General features: G+C 32.2%; 2 protein-coding genes across 4 annotated transcripts in view; one reads left to right on the forward strand and one right to left on the reverse strand.

Moving 5' to 3' along the window:
* Positions 1-2,588, reverse strand: part of LOC130445032 (pleckstrin homology-like domain family B member 1) — a 138,943-nt gene extending 136,355 nt beyond the window's left edge. Inside the window, exon 1 of the mRNA XM_056780503.1 lies at positions 2,335-2,588. The gene's annotated coding sequence lies outside the window, so the exon portion shown is untranslated. The remainder of the gene's footprint in view (positions 1-2,334) is intronic.
* Positions 2,589-3,858: 1,270 nt separating this feature from the next.
* On the forward strand, positions 3,859-23,539 carry LOC130445593 (lysophosphatidylserine lipase ABHD12-like). 3 transcript variants are annotated; one of them, XM_056781317.1, is made up of 8 exons: positions 3,859-4,011; positions 4,251-4,331; positions 15,078-15,196; positions 16,519-16,824; positions 18,103-18,350; positions 20,316-20,477; positions 21,322-21,449; positions 23,368-23,539. In XM_056781317.1, exons 2-8 carry the CDS (start codon positions 4,297-4,299, stop codon positions 23,420-23,422), a joined length of 1,053 nt encoding a protein of 350 aa, XP_056637295.1. In that variant the 5' UTR covers positions 3,859-4,011; positions 4,251-4,296; the 3' UTR covers positions 23,423-23,539. The 3 variants fall into 3 exon arrangements, with proteins under 3 accessions (XP_056637295.1, XP_056637296.1, XP_056637294.1); XM_056781318.1 differs by having other exon boundaries at positions 3,987-4,163; XM_056781316.1 differs by lacking the exon at positions 3,859-4,011 and adding an exon at positions 4,732-4,838.
* The last annotated feature ends 803 nt before the right edge of the window (positions 23,540-24,342 follow it).

Genomic DNA, 24,342 nt, shown 5'->3' on the forward strand with positions numbered 1-24,342 from the left:
GGCTGGATTTAATTGTCGACATTCATTTTCTATCCTCTCTCGTAAATCATCCAGAGATTCTGGTTGGGTAGCATAAACTTTTGTTTTTAAATACCCCCATAAAAAGAAGTCTAGGGGTGTTAAATCCGGTGACCTAGGTGGCCACTCCATCATCTGCCCCCTTCTACCTATCCAACGAGCGGGGAATGTTTCGTTTAAAAATTGTCGGACAGGCATAGCATAGTGTGGGGGAGCTCCGTCTTGTTGAAATACCAGTAAATCTTCGGAAAGGTTATCATCATTTTCTATTATTGTTGTAATACGTGGGTCAATCCCTTCCCTGAGTAACTCAAGATATGATTCACCATTTAAATTTCCGTTGATGAAGAAAGGTCCGACAATGTGGTCACCTAGGATACCACACCAAACGTTTAACTTTTGGGGATGTTGTGTATGGAATTCACGCATAATATGTGGATCACTTTCAGCCCAATATCTACAATTATGCCTACTTACTAAGCCATTTAATGACCATGAGCATTCATCAGAAAAGCAAATATTGTTTAACAATTGTGGATTGTTATTGATAATTTGCGTCATTGATTCGCAAAACTCTAGACGACGATACTAAAATATTAGTCAAAAAGCCAAATAAACAACTGATGTGTATCTAGTAGGCTGCTGTCATTTAGGTATTTAAAGTAACTAAAAGACATTTCAATTATGATTGGTTGTGAAAATAAAAAAAGAACTCAAAAGGAGGTTTGTGAAATTTTTTATAATAAATACCCTGGTCAACACGTTTCGCAGTCTACAGTTAGCAAAATTGAAAAAAAGTTTTGAGAAAATGTAAAAAATGTAAAAAATATCGAAACACCAGGTAGAAATGTTCAATTTACTGATGAAAAAAATTAGATGTACTTCTAGATATTGACAAAAATCCGCATAAGACCACTCGAGAACTTGCCATCGACAATGATGTGAATAAATCATCTATTTTGAGAGTTTTACATAAAGAAAAATTCCACCCTTACAATTGCCCATTTAAAAGTTAGGATGACAGAAGAAATTAACAAAATAACCCCTAAGGTCATACAAAATGAACGAAAATTCCAAAATTGCCTCGGTTATTGTCAATAAGTGAATGGTGGTCAATTTGAACATTAAATTTAATTGTAAAGTACATTAAAAAATAAATTTTAAATATTATGCGACATTTTCATCTTCATTCTACAATTTTCGAAAACGTGCTTATAATTCAGAGGGGGTGCTGGAGGGGGATAATATTTTTATACTGTGAATTGTCAATTTAAGAATAAAAATTGACCTGTTTGAGGTTTTTATTCATATAGTACATAATAACGCTAAAATTGAATTTATTTTATACAAATAGACCGGCATTGTATGTTCATTTCTAAACAAATTGTCCAGTTCTAAAGTTCGATGAATAATTCTAAAAATGATGAATAGATATTCAATACCATTATAGCCGATAAAATCGCTCGAAAATTATAATCATTCAATTTTGAAGCCAACTTTATGTAGTAGTGTATCAAAAAACCTGTTGATATATATGTATATCCCCTCGAAGATGGAATTCCAACGATGAATCACGATACGTGTACAGAAGCTTTTTAAGAATGTTCTGAAGGCATGTCTTGTGATAAATACGTTTCCAATTTTTTTTTCATAACGTTTTTATATTAATAAACAAAGAAACTAGAAATACTAATATCCACATCAATAAATTGACTTGAATATTTAATTAAAATGCATAAAGTGCAATACGAAGTCGTAAACCGTTGATTTTCGTATGGAAATAAATTTTTCGTTATTACAAAAAGTGACATATTGTGAAAATAAACTATGAAACGAAAAGATGTATCGAAATTTGAAATAAATTATCATATTATAATCACTGTTTATTCTGAATAATCTTATGTTAAACATTTGTAAAATACAATCATTTAAATAACATTCATTTATAATATTATTTACCCAATTATATATTTATTTATTCGTATGAATAATTATTTCGTACTACCTATATTGTCTATCATCAAACTCAAGATAAAAATAGTTCATTAACTAATTCCACAATGTTATGATTTAAACAGATATTTTATTATAGCAAAGTGAGTCAACAAACATTGCGATTTATATAGTTACGATCCCAAATATTATCGAAAGTAGAAAATATCTACCTGCTTTATACCAACCCCGTTAATAATACTTTGAAATTTATAACCTAAAATGGCTGTGATTATAGTTTTTTTAACATAACTACTAATATTATACACACGTTTTTATTTGAGTTATATCAAAATTGTATTTTTAAAATATTGTTTTACTAACCTGGGTTTGGAAGCAATTGAAATTCTCTAAAGTTCAAAACACATACAATTGTTTCATATTTTCGTATTATAAAAAAGTTCGAAACTTTTGAAATACACGCGCACCTCGTACACAACAAGCACTGACTATGACTAAAATGTAAACAGAAAAATTGAAACCAATCCGATCATACTACAAAACAAACTTCTAAGATTGGTTGTCTCTGTTTGAAATTGCATTGTGCTTCTTCTGCTTATAGAATCACGGATGTTTCTGTCTTTTTTTTTTCAATTTTGACAGTACTCGCCAATTATATCCAAGCTCTACCTATAGATGGAAAATACTTAAATATAAATATTGCATAAATGACAATATCTTAAGATTACTTATAGTTTTGAAAAATAAGAGAAATATTTTGAAAAAGAAATTACTGATGAAGTGAATGAAGGAAATAGCAACTCAAAATCACTTAATGTATAGGCAACCAATTTAACATCTATAATTTACTGGCTTTCTTCTCACAGAAATGAACACTCTGTGTACAATTTCAATGTATGGCAAAGGATTCAAATTATTCATAGATAATAATGAGGAATTCATTAATATTTATATTACTTATTTATTCATGTCTTCAGATTTCTCATTTTAACGTTCATTTTCGATTTTTGACACGACCTATAATATAGCACAACTTTTCTATACTTGAAATCTCTTAGACAGGCTACTTCAGAATTCAATTAATTCCATAATTAATAGAATTACATATTGGAAATAATTCCTAGCAATCTATAAAAACAAAGGAAATACGGTTCTGAAAATATAAGGAATTATTTATAGGAAACATACAATTTCCATAGGATATTGCTTGGAGAATAATTTTAAAAATTCACTAAAATTAATTATAAAATGACGTTTAGATATTAGTACACAATAATTATCAAAGTCTTTAAGCATGAAAATAAAAATGACAGCAGTGTGAAGAGCTTTAGACCTCCGATGTCAGCCGATCATACTATACAGAGGTGTAACTAGAAAATATTTCATATTTTGATATTTTCTATTAAATAGGTGAACATATTTTCCAAAATTTTCTAGCAGCTCCATAAAAATATAACTTTCTTAGTAATGATTTATCTTCATTTAAAGTTTTTTTTCATAGAAAATTAATTCAATGATCAATTATAGAAATATAGGCAAAGGAAATTTGGATATATATATTTTTTAGCAAATTCGGTTTTATATAAAAAGATATGGCTTACTTAGGATATGTAAGAGTTTTACAATTCTTGGTCAATTGAAGATCTTAATGCATGAAAAATAATTTCCAAAAATGATTTTTTATATCAACTTCGTAAGCTTATGCTAAAAATATATCACTTCTGAAATTTCACAATAATAATTTTCAACATAATCTTTTACATAAATAGAGATGTCGAGGAAATTTAAAGAAAATAATAAATGAACGATTTTAGTCTTTAGACCATCTAAAAATTTTTTGGTACACCTATGGACTGTAAGTTCGGATGGCATCGGAAAATTTTTACCGAAATTGGTAGCTACATTCACATCATTAATTGACACTTTTTTGTGTATTTTTCTAATTCTATGATTCTGACACAAAATCAAATTTTGAAAACAAAAACTGCATGAAACAATATTTCAACTTTTGACCTAATAATTTTATTAATTCTTATAAAAGTAAGTTGAATAACAGTAGAATACATTTTTCATCATTAATCACAAATTATAACCTTTGATATCTACTATTGAAAAATTAAACAAGGAAATACTTCATAAAATTACGACAAAAGCAGATAAATTATTCCTTTGTAGTAAACCGTGTAGATAACGTAAGAATAATAAGTAAATTATCATCGAATTTTAGCGAATTTGTAGAGATATTGAGTGAAGCATATTGTTATTTTTAATTATTTCAGGGGTACCTAAGCTATTTAGCACAAACTAAATGAGGATTAACGTATAATGTTATTTCTACCAAAAAGACGGTTAGTTAGAAGGTGAGTTTTAAAACTATACAATCTTGATAATTTTATGAAAATATTGAAATAATTAAAACTTTGTTGTTTAGCTTTAAAAAATAACCAATTAAGTTTTTGATTATATTTTAACATAATGGTTCCTTGTTTAACAAAGACTTCAAATGAATAGATAACTCAATTATACATAGAATGTGATAAGAAATTTTAAACTACTGCTTTTCATATCATTTTTACGTTTTAACTGCTTGGGACTTTCTAGAGTTGATAAAAACAAAATAAGTGGGTATATATTATAGATTTCTTTCAACAGCAGTTGATAAATTTGCAATATACTTACTAACAAAATTTTATCAAACGTTTGGAATATCCTGTCCTGTTATATTAATATATTATTTGTAAGTTGTGTGTTTGATTTTAGTTCAGATTAGTTGCCAAAATGCAATCCAATTTCAGAAATATTTTAATAAATTTGACAGTTGGAAGTATTATACCATGTATGTTGTGTACATTGTGTTTCTTTAATGTGTAAGTATTCATAGTATTTTCAGATTTTTGTTTTTTATTTGTTAAAATATGTATTTTTAATGTTTTACTGTGTGTTATTTGTAAAATTGAAAATTATTGGTGATATGGTTTTCAGTTTTCATTGAATTGAGGTCATTATTATTGTTTTTTTAATAAAATACCCTATTCCTTATTGTTTTTTTATATTCCACAATGAATTTCACTACAACTTTGTTCAAATTATCACATGACTCAATTTTTCCAATTTTCCATTTTTTGGAAAATTTATCATATACATACACACAAAAAAATTCATTTTCTTTTTCACAACAAGGTGAGTCAGGTTGAAATATATAAAATATTATTAAATACTTCTCAAAGTTTCCTGAATCTGTGGTTGTTTTTTTTTAAATTATACCAATTGTGCTCAGAATGTGATGGCGAATTCGAATACTAGAAAACAGTGTTTTATATATTGTTCACCAAAATAAGGGTAAATTATGCTCACATACCTCTATCTACAATTTAAATTAATTATTTTCTTCCATTTTTACACAGATATTCACAAAAATTATTCAATGTGGTTGGTATACGAACAATTTTACAATGGATGCTCAGAAATTGGTGGTCAATTTGACTATATTCAAAATGGTGTAATTAACTTATTTCAAATTTCTATTTCAAGCAAAATAATTAGAATTCATGCTCAAAATCATGTTTATACAAATTAATCAAAGTATTGGTTGTAGTATACATAAAAATTATTCGAGGGGTGCTCAGAATTTAGTGCCTAATATGACTGTTTGGGAATTGTTATAACTACCTTTTTGAAAAAAATCTCTATTTTATGCAATAATATGGGGATTTTATATTTATAACTCTGTATGAATAAATTAACAAATTATTCCATGAGGTATCCACAAAATTATACGAGGAGTGTTCAGAAATGGACGTTGATTGTGGTTATCTGGAAAATGGTGTCACTTACTTCGTTTCAAATCTCTATTCTATTCAATTATAGGGTTATTTTGTTTTGTATACACAAATTAAATAAATTTTTCTCTGTGGTAGAAAACTAATTTTTACAGGGGATGTTCAGAAATTGGTACTGAGTGTGGTTATCTTGAAAATGTTGCCACTCAATTTTTCCAATCTCTTATATATTCAGGTACAAAGGAGATACTCACATCCCTATATACACAAATTGAATGAATTATTCGCTGTGGTATACAAAAAAATATATACGACGAGTACTCAGAAATTGGAACTGAATAGGGTTATCTTGAAAACAGTGTCACCTTCCAAATCTATATTTTATTTAATTAGAAGGACTTTTTATGTTTACACTCCTATATACACAAATGAAATAAATAATTCGCTATGGTATGCACAAAATATATACGAGGGGTACTCAGAAATTGGGACTGAATAGGGTTATTTTGAAAACGGTGTCACTTCGTTGCCAATTTTATTCAATTAGAAGGACATATTATGTTTACATTCCTATATACACAAATGAAATAAATTATTCGCTATAATATGCAAAAAATATATACGAGGGGTACTCAGAAATTGGAGCTGAATATGGTTATCTTGAAAATGGTGCCACTTTTTCTTCTCAAATTTCTATTATATTCAATTATATTTGATTTTATGCTAACCACCGCTTTATATATAAATTAAACAAATTATTCGGTGTGATACACGCGAAAATTATACGTTGGTGGATCAGAAATTTTTTTTCAAATTTATATTCTGCACAAAAATAAGGGAAGTTCATGCTGGTAACTGAGTATATACCAATTAACCCTTTGAGTACATTTAACAGGGGAGATCTGTTTACTTGAGCGAAGTTACGGTCGTCATCTGAATTTGAGAAGCAGGCTTTGATTTTTGCGATACCTCAGCCTTTGGACGTTGATCAAAAACAATTGCTAGTTCCAATGAAGTAAAATTAAAACTATATGATAATAGAGATTACAGTGAATTTGAAAATGGAAATGATGAAAACGACTATAAATTGGAAAGTGATACTGACGATAGTGAAGTAATACCAGTACGTCGAAAACGAACGCGGCTTTCATTGAGCGATAGTGAATCTTCTATCGAACAATTGCAATAATATTGGATTTGGGACGTAAAAGAAAATCTTGCTGATATATAACAATTTCAAGAAATAGCTGGAATCAATACTTTGTACCAGCGCAGGTAAGGTGATAATCCTACACCACTGAAAGTGAAATTTTTTGTAAAATTATAGTAAAAGAAACTAATAGATATGTCAGTCAAAGAATTGCGAAAGAAGGTGCAAATAAACGAAACCTAAATTGGTTTCCAGTAAGTGTGGATGGAATAAAAGGATATATTGCATTATATATTCTTATATCTCAAGTAAAAAAATCTAAATTGAGTTTATATTGATCAGAAAGAACTATTATAAATACTCCCATTTTTGCAGCCAATATACCTCGAGATAGTATTTTGATATCACAAGATTCCTTTACTTTAAAAACAACGAAAAGTTGGATAAAAATGATAAAATTAGGAAGATAAGAAATTTATTTGATTATTTGAATAATACATTTGACAATCTTTATACTTTAGAGAGCGCAGTATCACTAGATGAATCTCTTATGAAGTTTGAGTTCAATCTATCGAAACGAGCGCGATTTGGAATGAAAATTTATAAACTATGCGAGTATTAATCAGGTTATTGTATTCGTTTTAAAATCTATAGTGGAACAGATGAAATACTAGGAAATGATATACCGGCGTCTGAATGTGTTGTCCAAGAATTGGCACAACCAATTTTGAAAAAATGCTACACACTGTACATGGACAATTAGTATTCGTCTCCACAATTATATATAAAATTACTGGAACAAGATACAAATGTAGGCTGGTTACGAAAAAGGGTTTTATTATAAAAATTATTCTTCATTCCAATGCTCCCTTTCAGTATAATCCACTCCCCTTTTCACACGTTTTTTCCATTGATGGAAGCAGTGCTGAAAGTCTTCTTTGGTGAGTGCCTTTAGGAGCTCTGCCGTTTTTTGCTTTACTGCTTCCATCGACTCAAATCGGGTCCCTATCAAATCAGATCTTTTTCTAACCTTTCAAGGAAATCTGAGCAGACCCGTTGGCGAAAGAGCTTTTGGTAGTCAGTTTTTTTGGCAACAACTTTGCACAGACTTTTGTCATGTGTAATTCCTCGCGATAAATTTTTTTAACCGTTTCTTTATCGGCGTTTACAGCCTCGGCAATCATCCGGATGCTCATTCGATTATCTGTAAGCACAATATGGTTGATTTTGGTCACTGTTTCCGTAGTTTGAATCAGTCACAGGACGACCTGGGCGTTGGTCATCTTCAGTGCTCTCTGGGCCCTTACTGAAGCGTTTACACCACTCAAAAACACGCGCAAAGATGAGCAACGTTCTGGTCGGCCTACTGAAATTGATCGTGACCAAATCAAATTGAAGAGGATCGTCATTTAACTGTTCGAGAGGTTGCGAAGAGGCCGCATGTGTCGCGGACAACAATTGAAAAATACTTAGAATGTTTCGGGCTAGTTAAGAAGCTTGATATTTGGGTACCTCACGAATTGAAAGAGATTCATTCAAATGAATTCGACCCTCCCCCCATTGGTGATGAAAAATCGGTCCTGTACAGTAACATATTTAGGAAACGATCATGAAGCAATCACAAAAAACCAGCACAAACCACATCGAAAGCTGAAAAACAACAAAAGAAGCTCATGCTGTTTGGTGGGGTTACAAAGGAGTTGAGTTTTTTGAGCTGCTTCCAAAGAACCAAACGATCAATTAAAGAAAAACTGTCAGAATTGTCAAATCGGAAAGGTTTAGTGTTACACCATGATAATGCAAGGCCTCACACATCTTTGGCAACTTGAGAAACAATTGTAGCTTGGCTGGGAAGGGATGCCACATCCCCCATTCAACCCGGATCTGGCATCATCTGTTTACCATTAATTTCGAAGTTTGCAGAATTCTTTGAATGGTCAAACTTTCATAAATGTCGATGACCTTCAATCGCACCTGGTTAAGTTTTTTGCTGATAAGGACCAGAAATTTTATGAGCGCGGAATCATGAATCATTGATCAAAATGAAAAATATATAATTGAATAAAAACTGTTCTTTGGTTGAAAAAAAGTGTTTTATTTATTTTAAGGAGAAAAAACTACTAAATGGATCTCATTGTACAGGGTCCTTCACGACGAGCTGGATCGATATGCATATGGTGCTCGTTTCAGCTGAAATAAATTCAGTTTCCTTAAATTTCTATATTCTATATTTTAGCTAACATTCAAGATGCTTCTCGAAGTATTTTATGTCAGTTTTTATCTTCAATATTATTGGGTGTTGGTGGTGTATTCGGACCAGCAACAAACTTGAACTTCTTATGTAAGTTAAGAAAAAGTATCTCAATTAATACGCACCAAATTGGTTTGATTCGAACGCTCATTTTCATAAAAGGTTGAATTTGGCAAAGGCGTCAAATAAAGTTAGGCGAAAAACTATTTTCTATCAACACATTTGATTAAATCACCAACTTTAGTGTTTTCGAATTAATCTTAATCGTATTCTTTTCCATTCTCTTTTGATTATTTAAAATAGGTGTTATGTTATGTCCCCCAATCCGTCGTCGATTGTGGTCGTGGGAAAATTACATCGCAATTTCTTTTTTATTCGATGTAACACATTACGCCATTCGCTATGCGCGTTAGCGGATCTAGTGTTGTGAAAATATGACTGAAAGAAAAGTTTACTACTACAATTTTCCTTACTGGAATGGTGTTTATAGGAAAAGAATAGATTTATATAAAAGGTAAATAATACGATTAATAATATTATTCAACATGTTACATTATCTAGGGCGATGAGAGAAAGCGGTTACATGTTGGCCCACTTCTTCAATCATACTTCTAGTACCTTATAATATGTTGACGATATTTTTATCGAATCTTCGATTTTATTATTCCATTTAGACCAAAGTTATTTACAAGAAAAAGTATTTCAAAAAATATTTCTGCCAATTTTGATTGCCTTTATTCAAGTACCAAAAAGAAGTAGAATACTTCGTCTGTATTATTATTTTTATTCATTGAACTCATAGTACAGTCTTTAGGTATTTTTACGTAAGAAGTTTTTCGGGAGTTTTGAAAATTAGAAATTTTATAGATTTTGACGTGCTCTTACCAAATTTCAGCATTGCGACCTCGTATATTCGCCACTCGCCCCGCCTTATTTGAAAAATATCGCCTAAAATCAGTTTTCTGATAATAACGCATTCCTACAATTTATGTCATAACTCATAAAATCAATAGTTTCGGTGTACGAGCACCGTAAAGTACAGTTCAACACAAGTTTCAGCAGAAATACTCATTTCCACACCACCATGAGGTAGAGAAAGCGGCGCTTTTTTATCGTGGTATCTCCAGTAGGTCTAATTCACATCTGACTCACTATTTAGCCAAATTTACTACAATCTCCTTCACTTCATTGTTATTGACGGGCCAGGTGTTGTGCTTGAAATATCGGAAGTTTCTTCTGCATCATCGGCGATGGGATCATCAGTTTCATCGCGGTTCTTTTCGTTCTCCATTTCGTCGTTTATTTGCTCGAAAATAGTGACAGTTTCCTCTTCTTCACTGCTATCTTGTGATCTATGCGAATTATCACAAGAACCACTACAGTTCGTGCACACAACGGACCTCCTTAGCCCTGCCTTCGTGCATCCGCAAGTTTTTTAACAACCTCTCGTGCATTTGTAAGAAATAAGTTTCAGCAAGCTTTCCGAAGCAGGGGGCTCGAATGTAGTAACAGGAATGAGCCCGTTCTTGTCTTTTTCCCATCCCCATTTTGCTCGTTTCCATACCACTGCTGAACCTGGTGAGTTCGAAACGAATGTTGTTGCTTCTGTTGGTGGTAGCGACGCAATTTACTTCTATATGCTGTTGCTGTGAAGCATGCTTATCTATAATTATTTAAAGATGGACTTTCACAACTTCTCACATCACTAACTATAATTCCATGAGGAAACGTTCTCCAGATGTAACAATGATTAGCATTTGGATTTTTAAATACTTCGATAACCTCGTTTCAATCAAATTTGTTTCGGATGATGTTGTATCACAACCACTAAAGGCATGCAAAAATAAAATATGATTTGCAGCCATTTAATCTTTTATACTATTTATTTTGCCGTGAAATTTCTCCTTTTCCTGGTTTGAGGATGTATATGTTTGGATGTGTTGATGGCGCCGTCAAAAGAACTGGGAGATCTACATCTTCACCGACAACTATTTTTGCGGTTTATTGCGGTATTAATTATTAACGTATCTGCATCTTCGGTGGTTTGATTAACCATGAAGTGTTCAGCTTCAAATTTTGTCTTCAACATTCCAATGAGGCGGTTCTTGCATCATTACCCAAAGTTACTTTGTGACACAGTTGGCGTTATTGTTTAGTCAAGAAATATGTCTACTGAAGCAGTTTTTCGTGATCGTCGGGATCGTTCTACATATTTGGTACTACGGGTTGCTACATCTGGATATCGGTCAAATACGATAATAGCAATGGAGGTATAACGTGAATGGACGTAGATAATGTATTTAATGCAAATAGGTGTTGCCAAAAGTCCCGGTGTAATAAGTATCCTTTAGAAATTCGGAAAAAGCACGTCAATCTCTATTTTTTCAACCAAACAACTGTACTATCAAATTACAAACAAATTTGTAGTAATTTTGTTGGTTTTCACTATTACACTGCCCAACAATTGATAAATATCAAACTATTTCTATATCTTCGCCACATAAATACTGTAATCGATACAAATTTAAATGTTTACACTTCATCGATGTAGCATCTCCTTTTGCTTTTATTATTTCGGTGCACAGTTTTGGTATTCTCTTCAACAATTTCGACAAATAATCGTCTTTTCCGTCCCATTCGTTTTTCAGGATATTCCAAAGATGTGAAGTGGAAGTAGGAAACTGCTTTCTTACTTTCCTGCCCTGTCGCCCTTTCTCCAAAACATCCCCAAATCATTACCGAGCCTCCCACTTTTATTTTACGTCTTAAAGAGGTTTCTTCACTGCTATCTTTCCAAAAAATCCAGCTTCTCTCAAACTCCTTTTGACTGTAGAAGAACTCAAAGGCAGATCCCTAAATCCATTGTCTTGAGCTGCTATCTCTGGGCCCGTGAGTCGTAGATCACGTTTACTAATCATTACAATGTTTATCTTCAGAGGTTGTCGATTTTTTAAGTCGCCCTGAACGTTATCTATCGTTAAATTTTCTGGTGGACGCATATTCATTAACGTTGTAGTCTACTTAACGTCGAGGTATTTTTAATTGGGTGGCGATGATACGGTTATTTGTACCTAAATTATGAAGACTTGCGATTAATGAAGGAGCTTCAACGGATAGTTCCATGGTTTCAAACATTTTAAAACTTACTAACTCTGAATTTGCGAGAACGAAAACAATTCCTATATGAACTTCACAAAAAGATGTCTTACCTCAAAAAGTATAACCGTTTCGACCGTAAGTATATAATTTTGAAGTTCAATGAATGGATTATGGGGTTGGCAAAAATTTTTAACCCGTTGTGTAGATATATATTGGCTTTATATTTATATCTTATTTATACTATTATAAATGAAATTTGTTTGTGTACATCTCATTTTGTTGTGATCGCCTTTAGTAAAAAGCTAAAACCCAAACTCCGATGTTATATTTCTTCAAGACTTTAAGTTTTAGTTAGTTTTGATTCTTTTGGTTCTCGTTATAAAATATAAAATATATATATATAAAATATAAAATGCAACAAGTTATACAGTATATCAACGAAGGCTTACCACAACAGCCTCATTCGTTAATGGTATTACTTAACCTGTGTGCTTTTTGTATGAATAGACCTTGGCTTGATGCCAGAATCATTTTAAACGAAATTGGACCATAACGAAAGGAGAAATTCTTTATTCACCGTTGAGTCCAAATTACGTCTGAGTCACTGCGATGTTCGTATCTAGATTTGGAGGAAACGAGTCTTCGATATATAATAAACAATGTTTTTGGTGGAGTTTCTTTCAAAATGGAATTTGTTCTAATTAGATTTTCTTCTTCTTCTTCTTCTTCTGTGTATTAGGCGTAGTGGGCTGATGTATCCTGCTTCAGAGTTGTCGCTACACATTTTTCTGAGTCGGCCGGTACTCCTTCGGATTAATGGGGATTTATCGCGCGGTATCTTGAACTCATTCGTTGACGTCATCTATTTTGCACTCACTTCTTTCCCTGTCCAGTAGGGTTTTTCCGGCTATCCTGCGTAGCACTTTCATCTCTGCTGTTTCCATCATTCTTTTGGTTTTCGGTTTTCGACCACATCCAAAGCTCCGTTAAGATGTAAGCTAGTCGTATACGACCAGATAATTCACCAAGTAATGAAATTCAAATACTTGGGAGTCGAGATTTCAGGATTTGGAGACGTCGAGAACGAAGTAAGAGAGCAAATAACCAAAGCCTTAAGAATAGCAGTATGTTTGAAGGAAACCATATGGCGAAATAAACATATAGGAATAGAGGCCAAATCGAGGATTAGATTATAGAACCATATATTTAGACATTTGAAATAAACATCAGATCTTCACGGTATTTGTAGAACTTTGTTTGTATAAATGACATCTTTGTCAAACAGTCATTGTTCCTATTCTGTAAAAATACACACATCTACTCTTTAAAGATTTAACAAGCTCTTAACTCAACACAGTGATTTCCAGAGATTTCCATATTTTGTTTCTAGAATCATTTGAATAAGTTTTTCAAACAGTTACTACGGGATAAACAAGTTGTCAATAAATAATTTTGTCGGTATGAATCCATTTTTAATTTTAAGAAGGATTTTTTTAATAACTTGATCTCCATTACTATCGGTGAGATTTTTCTCAAAATTATAAGGTACTGCCAATACAAGTGCCAATTCAGCTCCAGTAACACCGTTTATGTCGATATTGATATAACCCCCATTATGAACCATCTAAATGATCTGCAACCCCCCCAATTCCACTTGCCAAAAACACCCTTCTTAACCGTTGGATCATTAGTAGAAGGCTCCTACCATGAAAGCCCAAGAAGAAACTTCTATATTCCCCTTTCGGCTGCTACCCACGGCCTTCGAAGACCTCTCTGAAAACTTCTTTGACAATTCCCTCATCGCCATTAGATTAAACCCTCTCTTCAATCCCACTTTGTATTAATAATGTCCTTTTCCCATTCACACAAAATCCAACCAACCTTTTTTAATTGACTATGGTAACTTTCTGCAAAATGGTATATTACTCACTGAACCCGCTCAAGCTTTATGACTGATCCAGGCAAGTTTGAGTCAGTGTGACGGTCAAACGTTGATAAGTTGTAGAGCAAGTCTACCAAAGGTTCTTGGATACTGGTAGCTTCAATAGACAATCTGATGCGGAAAGACATTGAACAAAATGTTGGAGTTTGTATATTGTATAATTATGATCATATAAACTTGATTTGTATGTCTATTCAGGCTGGTTTGCTTTAGTGTATCGTGCCCTGGCGTCTTCATTTAAGTTGATCAGCTATAAGGCAAGACTTCTTAGATACAATAGACGATCGGTTCGGTAATACATTTGGAAAGTTGGATTTTGTACATTGAATAATTTTGATCATAAAATTTTGGTTTGTAAGTCAATTCATGCTGTTTTGCTACAGTTTGTGGTGGCTTAACGTTTTCTTTTAGTTGATCAGCTATAAGGCGAATGTACCAAAGGTTCTTAGATACTGGTAGCTTCAATAGACGATCGGTTCGTGAATACATTTGGAAAAATGCTGGATTTTGTACATTAAATAATTATAATCATAAAATCCTGGTTTGTGGTGGCCTGACGTTTTTATTTAAGTTGATCAGCTATAAGGCTAGTCTTCCTCCAAAGGTTCTTACTGGTAGCTTCAACAGACAGTCGGTTCGGTATTACATTTGGAAAAAGGTTGGATTTTATACATTGAATAATTTTGGTCATAAAGTCTTGGTTTTTAATTCAATTTAGGCTGTTTTGCTACAGGGTGTGGTGGCCTGACGTTTTCATGTAAGTTGATCAGCTATAAGGCGAGTCTACCAAAGGTTCTTAGATACTGGTGGCTTCATTAGACAATCCTACCCCTTTGAGATCATCTATATACAGAAACAGCTTTCATAATTTCCTTTTTGTTTCAGAATTTCCATTGTTACTGTCAAAGTATTACTGGTAATATCTTTTTTACTTTTTGTTATATTACCACTGATTTTCAAATTCTCCTACAAGCTACAGACAGCTGTTCTGTTTTTAAACTTCGGTAAGTGCAAATTTTCATTTCCTATAATTACCATTTGGTTTAATAATAAATTTTAATTTAATTGTTACAATAACTGATACATTTTCTATGCATCTCACAAGTATGGATCTCTTAAATTCGACAGTTTCACATCTTAGTATCAAAAGGAATCTAGTCGAGCGAAACGCGGTGATTAAATACTTGCGTTTAATAGAGTTTACTCCGAAAAGAGTTTAAAACGATATTATAATTACCTTAAGGGTATCTGCAGGTGGTCTAAATGTGGTAGGCAGTAGTCTCTAGAATAACATATAGCAGGTGAAGCACCCACGTTCTCATGTTAAAACATCGACGTGTGACTTTTAGACATTTAGTTGTGTCTAATAACAACATTTTTTAAAATAAGACACATAATTTACTAAACCTACATTATATCGCCTTGTAGATTGTTTGAGTTTTGACTTTTCAACCACTCTGCATCTATACCTAAAGGATATTTTGTACAGGACTCTATATCACATTATTCTGTTTTCAATGGAAGTTATTTTTCTGACGCTTTTCAGTCCCACTTCGAGATACCTAAGCCTTTTGATCGCATGGGCAAGAGTTCCGCTCTGTTGTCTCTATGGCTTGGTCGCAGAATCCGTAGTTATCGTTTCGATGCGGATACAGTAGAGTTTTGATCCAAAATATGGAGTCGTTACTTTTTTGGCAAGGCTGTCTGTTTCCTCATTGCTTGGTACACTCCGGTGATCTGGTAGCTACATTAGAATTTTGTTTGCACTACCACTCTTGCTTGCACGTAGTGGTCCAACACAACCTACAGTCGCTTGGTGGTCACTACATAGCCTCAGTTCATCTTTTGGCGTAATAAGAGCAAGGCAGCCTTAGATAAGACGCTGTCGTACAGATTGACGTTCTATTAGACTTGCTGTTAAGAAGCATATGCATAGAAGTTTTGGAGCGCTGGTTAGGTGGGCTATTGCTTGAGGTAGTGGATTACCACTTGTGTATACTCACAGTATAATAGTTGAACGTTATGTTGATAATGTTCTCCTTTACTGCCTTATCTTATTGGGCATCGGCAAATCATTATTCCACAACAAAAAGCTTGTCAAACTATGGGGTTTCTCCGAGAAGTTGAAATTAATGTTCTGCCGTGGCTAACCCGGTCACTACATATAAATACCATCGAATCTTCATGGGATATAATCGATAGTAAACTTGCATACTAGACATATAAAGGAGGACTTTTTTGACAACTGTTTTCATTCCCTTCCTGTATGTATCTTTCAATAATTACATCAAATTCATGGTAATTGTCACTATTTACTCATTTTCAGCGCATTTGCCATATAACGCCGATTATGCCAATCCACATAAATATGGTTTGCAGAATTCTCGAAATTTTTACTTAAAAACTGATGACGATATAACTTTGGGCGTCTGGCAGATTCTTCCCCTAACAATAGAAGATGATTACGGCGTTATAAATGAAACTGATCAGTTTTTCGAAGAAGCACTTGGAGATGGTAAAGACGTGATAATATACTATCATGGTAACGCTGGCGCGAGATTATCTGGACATCGAGTTGAACTGTACAAAATTTTGAGGAAACAATTCCATGTTATAGCTTTTGATTACAGAAGTGAGTATATTCAAGGATTGAATTCTCTATTCTATTTCTAAAACCTTTTCTATTAGTCTTCTGCACTTTTTTCTATTTATGGGGGTGCAGCCAAGATATTTTTCACATACTTCTCTCCCTTTAAAGGTTCCACGAGCTGCAACTATCCCAGTTTTGGTGTTACCACTCTCTTTTCCTACTCCTGATGGGGTAATCAATAGTTTCTGCTATCTTACTTCCATGATTTTAGTGAAAATGTTCGACTATCCTCTTCTTTTCTTCAGGATAGTATCATGAACTTTTTCCTTCAGTTTTTTTCGATAATGTGTTTGGCGTAGCTTCTAGAAGAGGCTTATTAGGACTAGAAATGACCTTCAAAATTTTATCAATTTGCTAAAACTCCCCCATCGATCTCCTGTCGAATCACACATTCTTAGGACCTCTAATAACAATTTACCATTTCTTTTTTTGTGTTTTTGCTTTTTCTCGGTCTTGGTTGCCTCATGTAGTCCATTAGCAACCATTTGGGGTGCGTTATCAAGTCTTCAAATCTTCTTATGGCGATTTCCTTCGTGACTCCTATATTCTTTTGGTTTCACTCTTGTTATTCTTATAGCCCTCCTCGGAACTTCTTTTTACGTCTATAAGTGGTACATCCCCATGCTGTAGATGTATACAGGGATCAGGATGATCCTGATAAGGTAGAATTTAGTCATTTCTGAGCTGAATCATCTTCGTTGAGTCATCCTCTTGCATTCTTCGTCTGATCTACTAGTTAGTTGATGCGGTTCTCGGTACAGGATGGCTTTCAGGAGGTCCAGGTGTTTCCTTTCCACACTATGTTTACGTTGACTTTTTTTTGAGGATCACTGTTACCTTCGTCGGTTCTTGTAGCACATTTACCACAATTTGGATCGGATTTTGTTGAGCCCAATCCAGAATCTTCTGTTCTTTTCTTATTCTGGATATCAGCCCTTTGTGAAGTCTTTGCTGCCATCCAAGAAATCTACTCCAGTCGATTGGGTCCTGCTTAATCCTTACGTGGCTTACTATTTTCATAGCTTGATCTTAGGTGCTTCGTTTCTTCCTTAATCCAAACTTCTCTTCTCAAAGGAACCCGATGGCTCGGATGTTTGTGACTGAAATGGGGACCTGGTTCACGCGGAGTAAGGGATATTTTAGGTTTGGTCCTGATAGACTAGAAAATTTCTTCTGCGGGGTTGGCTGTGTCGCGATAACTGCGCGGAAGTGTGTACAAAATTAACATACATATTTATCACTATTGTTTTTTTTTGTGAGGTTATGGTGATTCGACAAACGACCAACCATCCGAAACTAAATTGGTCAAAGATTGCATATTCATATACAATTGGGTGGCCGAAAGAACTAAGGGTAGTTTGTTCGTTTGGGGTCATTCATTAGGAACTAGTCTCTCATTACACTCTCTGTCTATTCTTCAAAAACGAGGAATAGAGCCAACTGGTGTGATATTGGAATCTCCATTTAATAATTTTAGGGACGAATGTTCCGAATTTCCGTTATCGTGGGTGAGTATTTCACATTTTACCTACTATATTATGAATTTGAACATCCATAAAGTATTGCATAAATTTATTCTTAGCTAAATAAACAACAATATAAAAAAATTATGAAACAGGTCGATTTTTTATTTCAAGTTACTGTGTTTTCAAATTATCATTCAATAAATAGGGCGAACCAACTTTAGGTAAAGATGTCATCACTATTTTTTGTGAAAAAATATTAATACTTTACCTCAATGTTTTTGACGATTTCTAGTACTTTAATGTAAATTTTAATACTTTACTTTGATGTTTATTGCATTGTTTAGTACTTTACTTTAGTACCTCTGACAGTTTTTTGTACTTTAATATCGCTTACATTTTTTAGTACTTTACTTCAATGTTTCTGGCAATCCAGATACTTTACTTCAATATTTCTCACAGTTTTTAATACTTTACTAGACATTTTTCTAGTAGTTTTTTGTTATTTAATTTCGCTGACAGATTTTAGTACTTCACTTCAATGTTTTTGACTGTTTATAGCACTTAAATATGAATTTTAATACTTTACTTTGATGTTTCTGACAGTGTTATGTACTTCCCTTTAATGTTTCTCACAATTTTTGATACTTTATTTTGATCTTCCTGGCAGTTTTCTGTTCTTTAATTTCGCTGACAGTTTTTAATACTTCACTTCAATGTTTTCAACGCTGTTTAGTTCTTTAATGTCAATTTCATTAGATTAAATTTGATGTTTCTCACAGTGCTTAGTACTTTACTACTTTAGTTATATTTCTGATAGTTCAGTTACTTCACTTTAATGTTTCTCACAGTTTTTAGAACTTTATTTCAATTTTTCTGACAGTTTTTAGTACTTCACTTCAATGTTTCCAACGGTTTGTAGTACTTTCATGTAAATTTTAATACTTCACTTTAATGCCTCTGATAGTTTTTTGTACTTTAATGTTGCTTACATTTTTTAATACTTTCAATTTAGGTACTTTACTTTAATATTTCTTACAGTTTTTAATATGTTATTTTAATTTTCCTGGCAGTTTTTCGCTCTTTAATTTAGGTGACAGTTTATTGTATTTCACTGCAATGTTTTTGAATGTTTCTAGTACTTCAATGTTAATTTTACTTTGATGTTTCTCACAGTGTTTAGTACTTCACTTTAATGTTTCTAGTACTTTTTAGTACCTATCTTATATTTCTAACAGTTTTTAATTCTTTATTTTAATGCTCCCGACAATTTTTAGTATTTTAATGTTTATTTCTGGTAGATTTCAATATTTTAATGTTTCTTTCTGATGATTTTGTTTTTCAATTTTAACACTTTAGTGTTTTCACAGTTTTTAATACTTCAGTGTAATGTTTCTAGAAATGTTTAGTAATTTACTTATTTATGAGAGTTCTTAAAACTTTTTTTAATGTCTTTTACTTAAACTTAGACCTTCAATATTTCTGAGATTCTAGTAATTTAACTTGTTAATACTTCAATGCTTCTCACTTTTTTTAGACAAATAAAAAAAATATCGAAAAATATTTTTAGACAATAAAAATTTAGTTGGGGGGCTTGTATTACTAATAAAAGCTGTTAGGCACAATGTTAAAAATTATACGGGGTGTTATTCAATAATTTATCCAAGTAGTTTTTAAATAATACATAATTTTATTTCATATGTTTATTTTTTTAAAAATTATTTTGTAAGTAAATTCAAATTTTTGTACAGTCAACGTTTTATTCATTTTTTAGAATCTGTCCATTAAAGGAATACCATGAATTAAGAAATAATAACACTGATTAAGTGATCATAAGATGGTGGTTCACTGTATAGATAAGATAATAATTTAAAAAAATAGAAGAATTAAAATCACAGCTTCGGAATTTCTAATATTATTTTTTATTCACCCTATAATAAATTAATGCTTTACTTTATGAACACACTATATAGCAAATTCAATTTTATTCATGATTATTAATTTTTTCAGATGTTTAGATTTTTGCCATGGTTCAGCTACACAATTACAGAACCGATGTATAAAAATGGTTTCACTTTTGAAAGTGATAAATATATATGTAATGTAGATGCCCCTATCCTAATTTTACACGCCCAGGATGATCATGTGGTACCTATAAAGTTGGGAAAAAGAGTAAGTATCACAACGAAAAAAACTAAATTTAAAAAGTGGTGGTTGGTTTAGTAAAAAGACTTCGAATTGATTTCCACAAGAATATTTCCTTATTATTTTAAAATTAGAATAATAATACACACTTTTCCTTTTATCAAAGGATTCTGATTAATATGTCTTCATGTTAATTTCACTTTCACCTTCTTATGAAGAAACAACCACTTCTTTGGGAAAAATTCTTCATCATTAGAATAAATAAAACACCCAGATAGTGTCAGCTGTTTGTCAGAAAGGATTAAACTTTTTTGACATTTGGTACAGTAAAGTCAATAGACAAATTACTCAATGCTCAATTCCACAAAACTAATACACTGAAATTGTATATAACATCAAAAATTTCAATGTTTTATTTTTTAAAATTAAAAAACATCTCAAGTGTGGATAATATTTGTTTATTGTTACTGAACACACTGTTTTCTACAATTACAAGAACATAATTACATTTTGGTCCTTTGAGCCGGATATAAAAGGCTCGAAGAACCAAATAATGTATTTTTTTTCATAAAACATTGAAACTGTTTGAAAGGACATCACTAAAATGCTTCCTCTGTCACTAACATGTCATCAAACTATTATTAATACCCATTGGAACGACTAATTGAGAATTGTCTGAATTGAGCATTGAGTAATTTGTCTATTGATCTCACTATACCAGGTACCACAAATAGTACATAATTACTTTTGCCCCGAAGCATCAACTTTGTTGAAAAAAGTGTTTTTTGTTATTTATTTCGAATTATTTTAGGAATATCCCTTGTATTTTATTAAAATTTTCTATGTATTATAATAATCAATTATTTTACAGTTATACGAGGAAGGTAAGAGATGTAGACGACATTCACAAGGGGTTTTAATGTTTCACGAGTTTGATGGTAAACATGGTTACCAACACAAATTTATATGCAGAGCGCCTGAGATCAATGGCATTATTAGGTTGGTATTATAGAGAAAAAAAAAACAATTTTCTTCAACCGCATCATTTTTGTAAAAAATTTTTCCCCTATTTCATTAATAAATTATTTGTGGAGCAGTAGTCACTTCTGTTGTATGGCAACTTCCAATATATAAAAAATTGTCGATTTCCAACTTCAATTCGATTATATTTAATCTTGATTCATCTACAGGGGGCTATAGTAAGAAGATATTTATGAAAAATGATTGTAGTTATTTTATTATTCGCTATATGGATGGATTTAATAAAAGGAAATCTATCCAGGAACACAAACAAATCATGAATATTCAGTTTATTAATTATTTTAATTTGTGATGAAAGATGCCGTCACAAATAAAAAAAAACTATTTTCGACTGACTACTTATTTTCAAATAGTGACTGTAAAAATTTTAGGCAGATCTGATTTGAATTTAACCGATCATTACAGTAGTTGTAGCAAAATAATTTTTTTTTTAATTAAATAGAAAAAAATTTGATGTTTTGATGGGAAAAACGCCACAAAAACTTGTCTTTATGAAGTTTGCACTAGAAGAATCAGACTACTATTAAATTTCAACAAAACTATATCAACATTGACCTAATAGGAAACTTTATGAACAATAAGGATTATTTGATTTGTATCCTGTTAATTCCACAATATATTTACCATAAAAAGGATTACAAACGTTTGATAGTTACAGGAGGGTGTAGTACCCCACTTAAACCTGCCAAAGATTGATATCCTTGGAGACGCCTAGGCTTGAACCATAGAGGACTTGATAATGTACATGTGAATGATGGACTTGGTTCCACAGTTTTTCTTCCTCTAAGCAACAATTGAATAGAAAAAAAATGGTGTTTTAATGGTTTTATTTTATGGCAAAAACATTAGATTTGAACGTATCCATACCAACATTGATGCAATAGGAAAATTCATGAACAATAAGGACTATTTGGTTTGGATTCTTATAATTTCACAATGTATTTGCCAGAAAAGGAACGCAAAAGTCTGATAGTTTAAGGGGGATGGTACCCCATATAAACCTGCCAAAGAGACAAACTAAACAGGCAGCTTAAACTTTCTTAAAATCAGTGTAGGACTTGGCTATGTACTTGTGATTACTGGTCACTCACCGATGACTCAGATCTGCAGTTTTTTCTTCCTCTAAGCACGAAAATCAATCTGAATTGCTCTTAATATCATGGTGACTGTGTTTTAGATGCTTAAACAAACCAATTGCTTAGTAGTACTACTTCTCAAACCGATGGAAGGCGCTGAATCCTCTGGTGGTGGTTTTTCTTATTAGCCTCGTTGTTCATGTTTATCTAAGACTTTTTTTGTACCTCAGCACAAGCTTAGAGCATACCAGTTATGGATTTTATAGCAGTTCTCAAGTCTGAACAGATTGAAACTCGAATCCGATTGCTAATACAACCTCTTTAGTTGTAATCGTTAGGAGTAAGTCATTTCAATAAAGAAAACAAATGAAAATGTACAGAAAGTGGGTAATTAAAACAAGGGATTGAGTATTAGAGAAATTAACATAAATAAAAGACTCCTGGATATAAGAACAAAGAAAAATTTGGAAAAAATGTCTAAACTGAAGTACTGGTTTAAAAGACTATATAAATACAAAAAATGGAAAACTTGACACAATTAAAAAGAACTAACTAAATCTGAAGTAATTAATACAATTACTAGGTGACGTTTAAAACATAATCTCGAAATGCGAAACTGTTTCCTGTGTATTGATCACTCTTGATTAGTCGATTGTCATTGGGACTAACTTATATTCAATGCAATGCTAAATTAGTTAGTTAGTTGATTGTCATTGTAGCTCACCAAATATCGCCCCTTTGTTTATCTGATAATTGTAATAATTATTCCATCCATTATATGAGATTTTATTTTTTTCCAGGGATTTTGTGTCGTTAACCAAAAGTAGAGGAAAATCGCTGAATTCCAGTAGATAAAGTTTTTTGGTGAATATTGGGAAGATTAATAACATATAGGCAATAATAATTTCTGTGATTTATTGAATTTATATTGATCTGTAAAGATAAAATAATAAAAATGGATTTTGATGCAAATTTTTTTTATTGTAACTAGTAGTAATAGTTGCTTCGATGCCGAGTTACCTTCTTCAAATAACTTACCTTGTTTGTCCAACGTAAAAGTTTTCCATTTAGTATTCCCGAAAATAATTTGGCTGATTTTTTAATTTTTTTCCATTTTACCAATTAGTTTGAAACAAATTTGCTCTTCTCTTGAGAACATTTGGAGAGGTAATTTAATTTAAGTTGAAAGGTATATAATTAAAATTTCCTTTATTGGTATACCAGGACACAATTGTACCGAAAGCTATCCCAAAAGAAGAGACTGGCTAAAGGAGAACCAAGTATCCATTTCAACATCAAGATAAGGTAGATGACTGAGTGTACCAGGAAAGACTAGATAGAATCCACGACTGAAATAACAGCTAGACTACATTTAGAAGAAGAAATTTTTACAGTATAACGTTTTTGGATTAAAAGGCTTCTGGTAATATTGATAATAAACACCAATAATATATAACCGATGAACTCATCTCAGATGACCAGAATCTCGATTAAGATCGTTTTTAGTCATAATAAGTCAGTTACAATTCACGAAAGAGAAGATAATGGAACAAAGAAGACTTACAACACAGTTGAATCGATGGTCGGGGTGGAAGTTTGTCCCAGAACTCATCGTTTTTTGAAAAGAAGAGGCTTCTGAAGATTTTGATACTAAACACCAATCAAAAACCGATGAAATTATATTTGGCACCTTCTGGTACGTACCGAGAGCTGGACCAAAACAAGACTAAAAATCATGGCAGATAGACGAGTGAGTGTACCGGGAAAAACTACCA

This window comes from Diorhabda sublineata, chromosome 6 (genome assembly GCF_026230105.1).
Source record: "Diorhabda sublineata isolate icDioSubl1.1 chromosome 6, icDioSubl1.1, whole genome shotgun sequence".
Taxonomy (NCBI): Eukaryota; Metazoa; Arthropoda; class Insecta; order Coleoptera; family Chrysomelidae; genus Diorhabda; species Diorhabda sublineata.

Coding starts and splice junctions, on each gene's coding strand:
- LOC130445593 (XM_056781316.1), top strand. CDS start 4,750: ATGCAATCCAATTTCAGAAATATTTTAATAAATTTGACAGTTGGAAGT. Junction 4,839..15,077: donor ACATTGTGTTTCTTTAATGT/GTAAGTATTCAT, acceptor TTTTTGTTTCAG/AATTTCCATTGTTACTGTCA. Junction 18,351..20,315: donor CCGAATTTCCGTTATCGTGG/GTGAGTATTTCA, acceptor TAATTTTTTCAG/ATGTTTAGATTTTTGCCATG.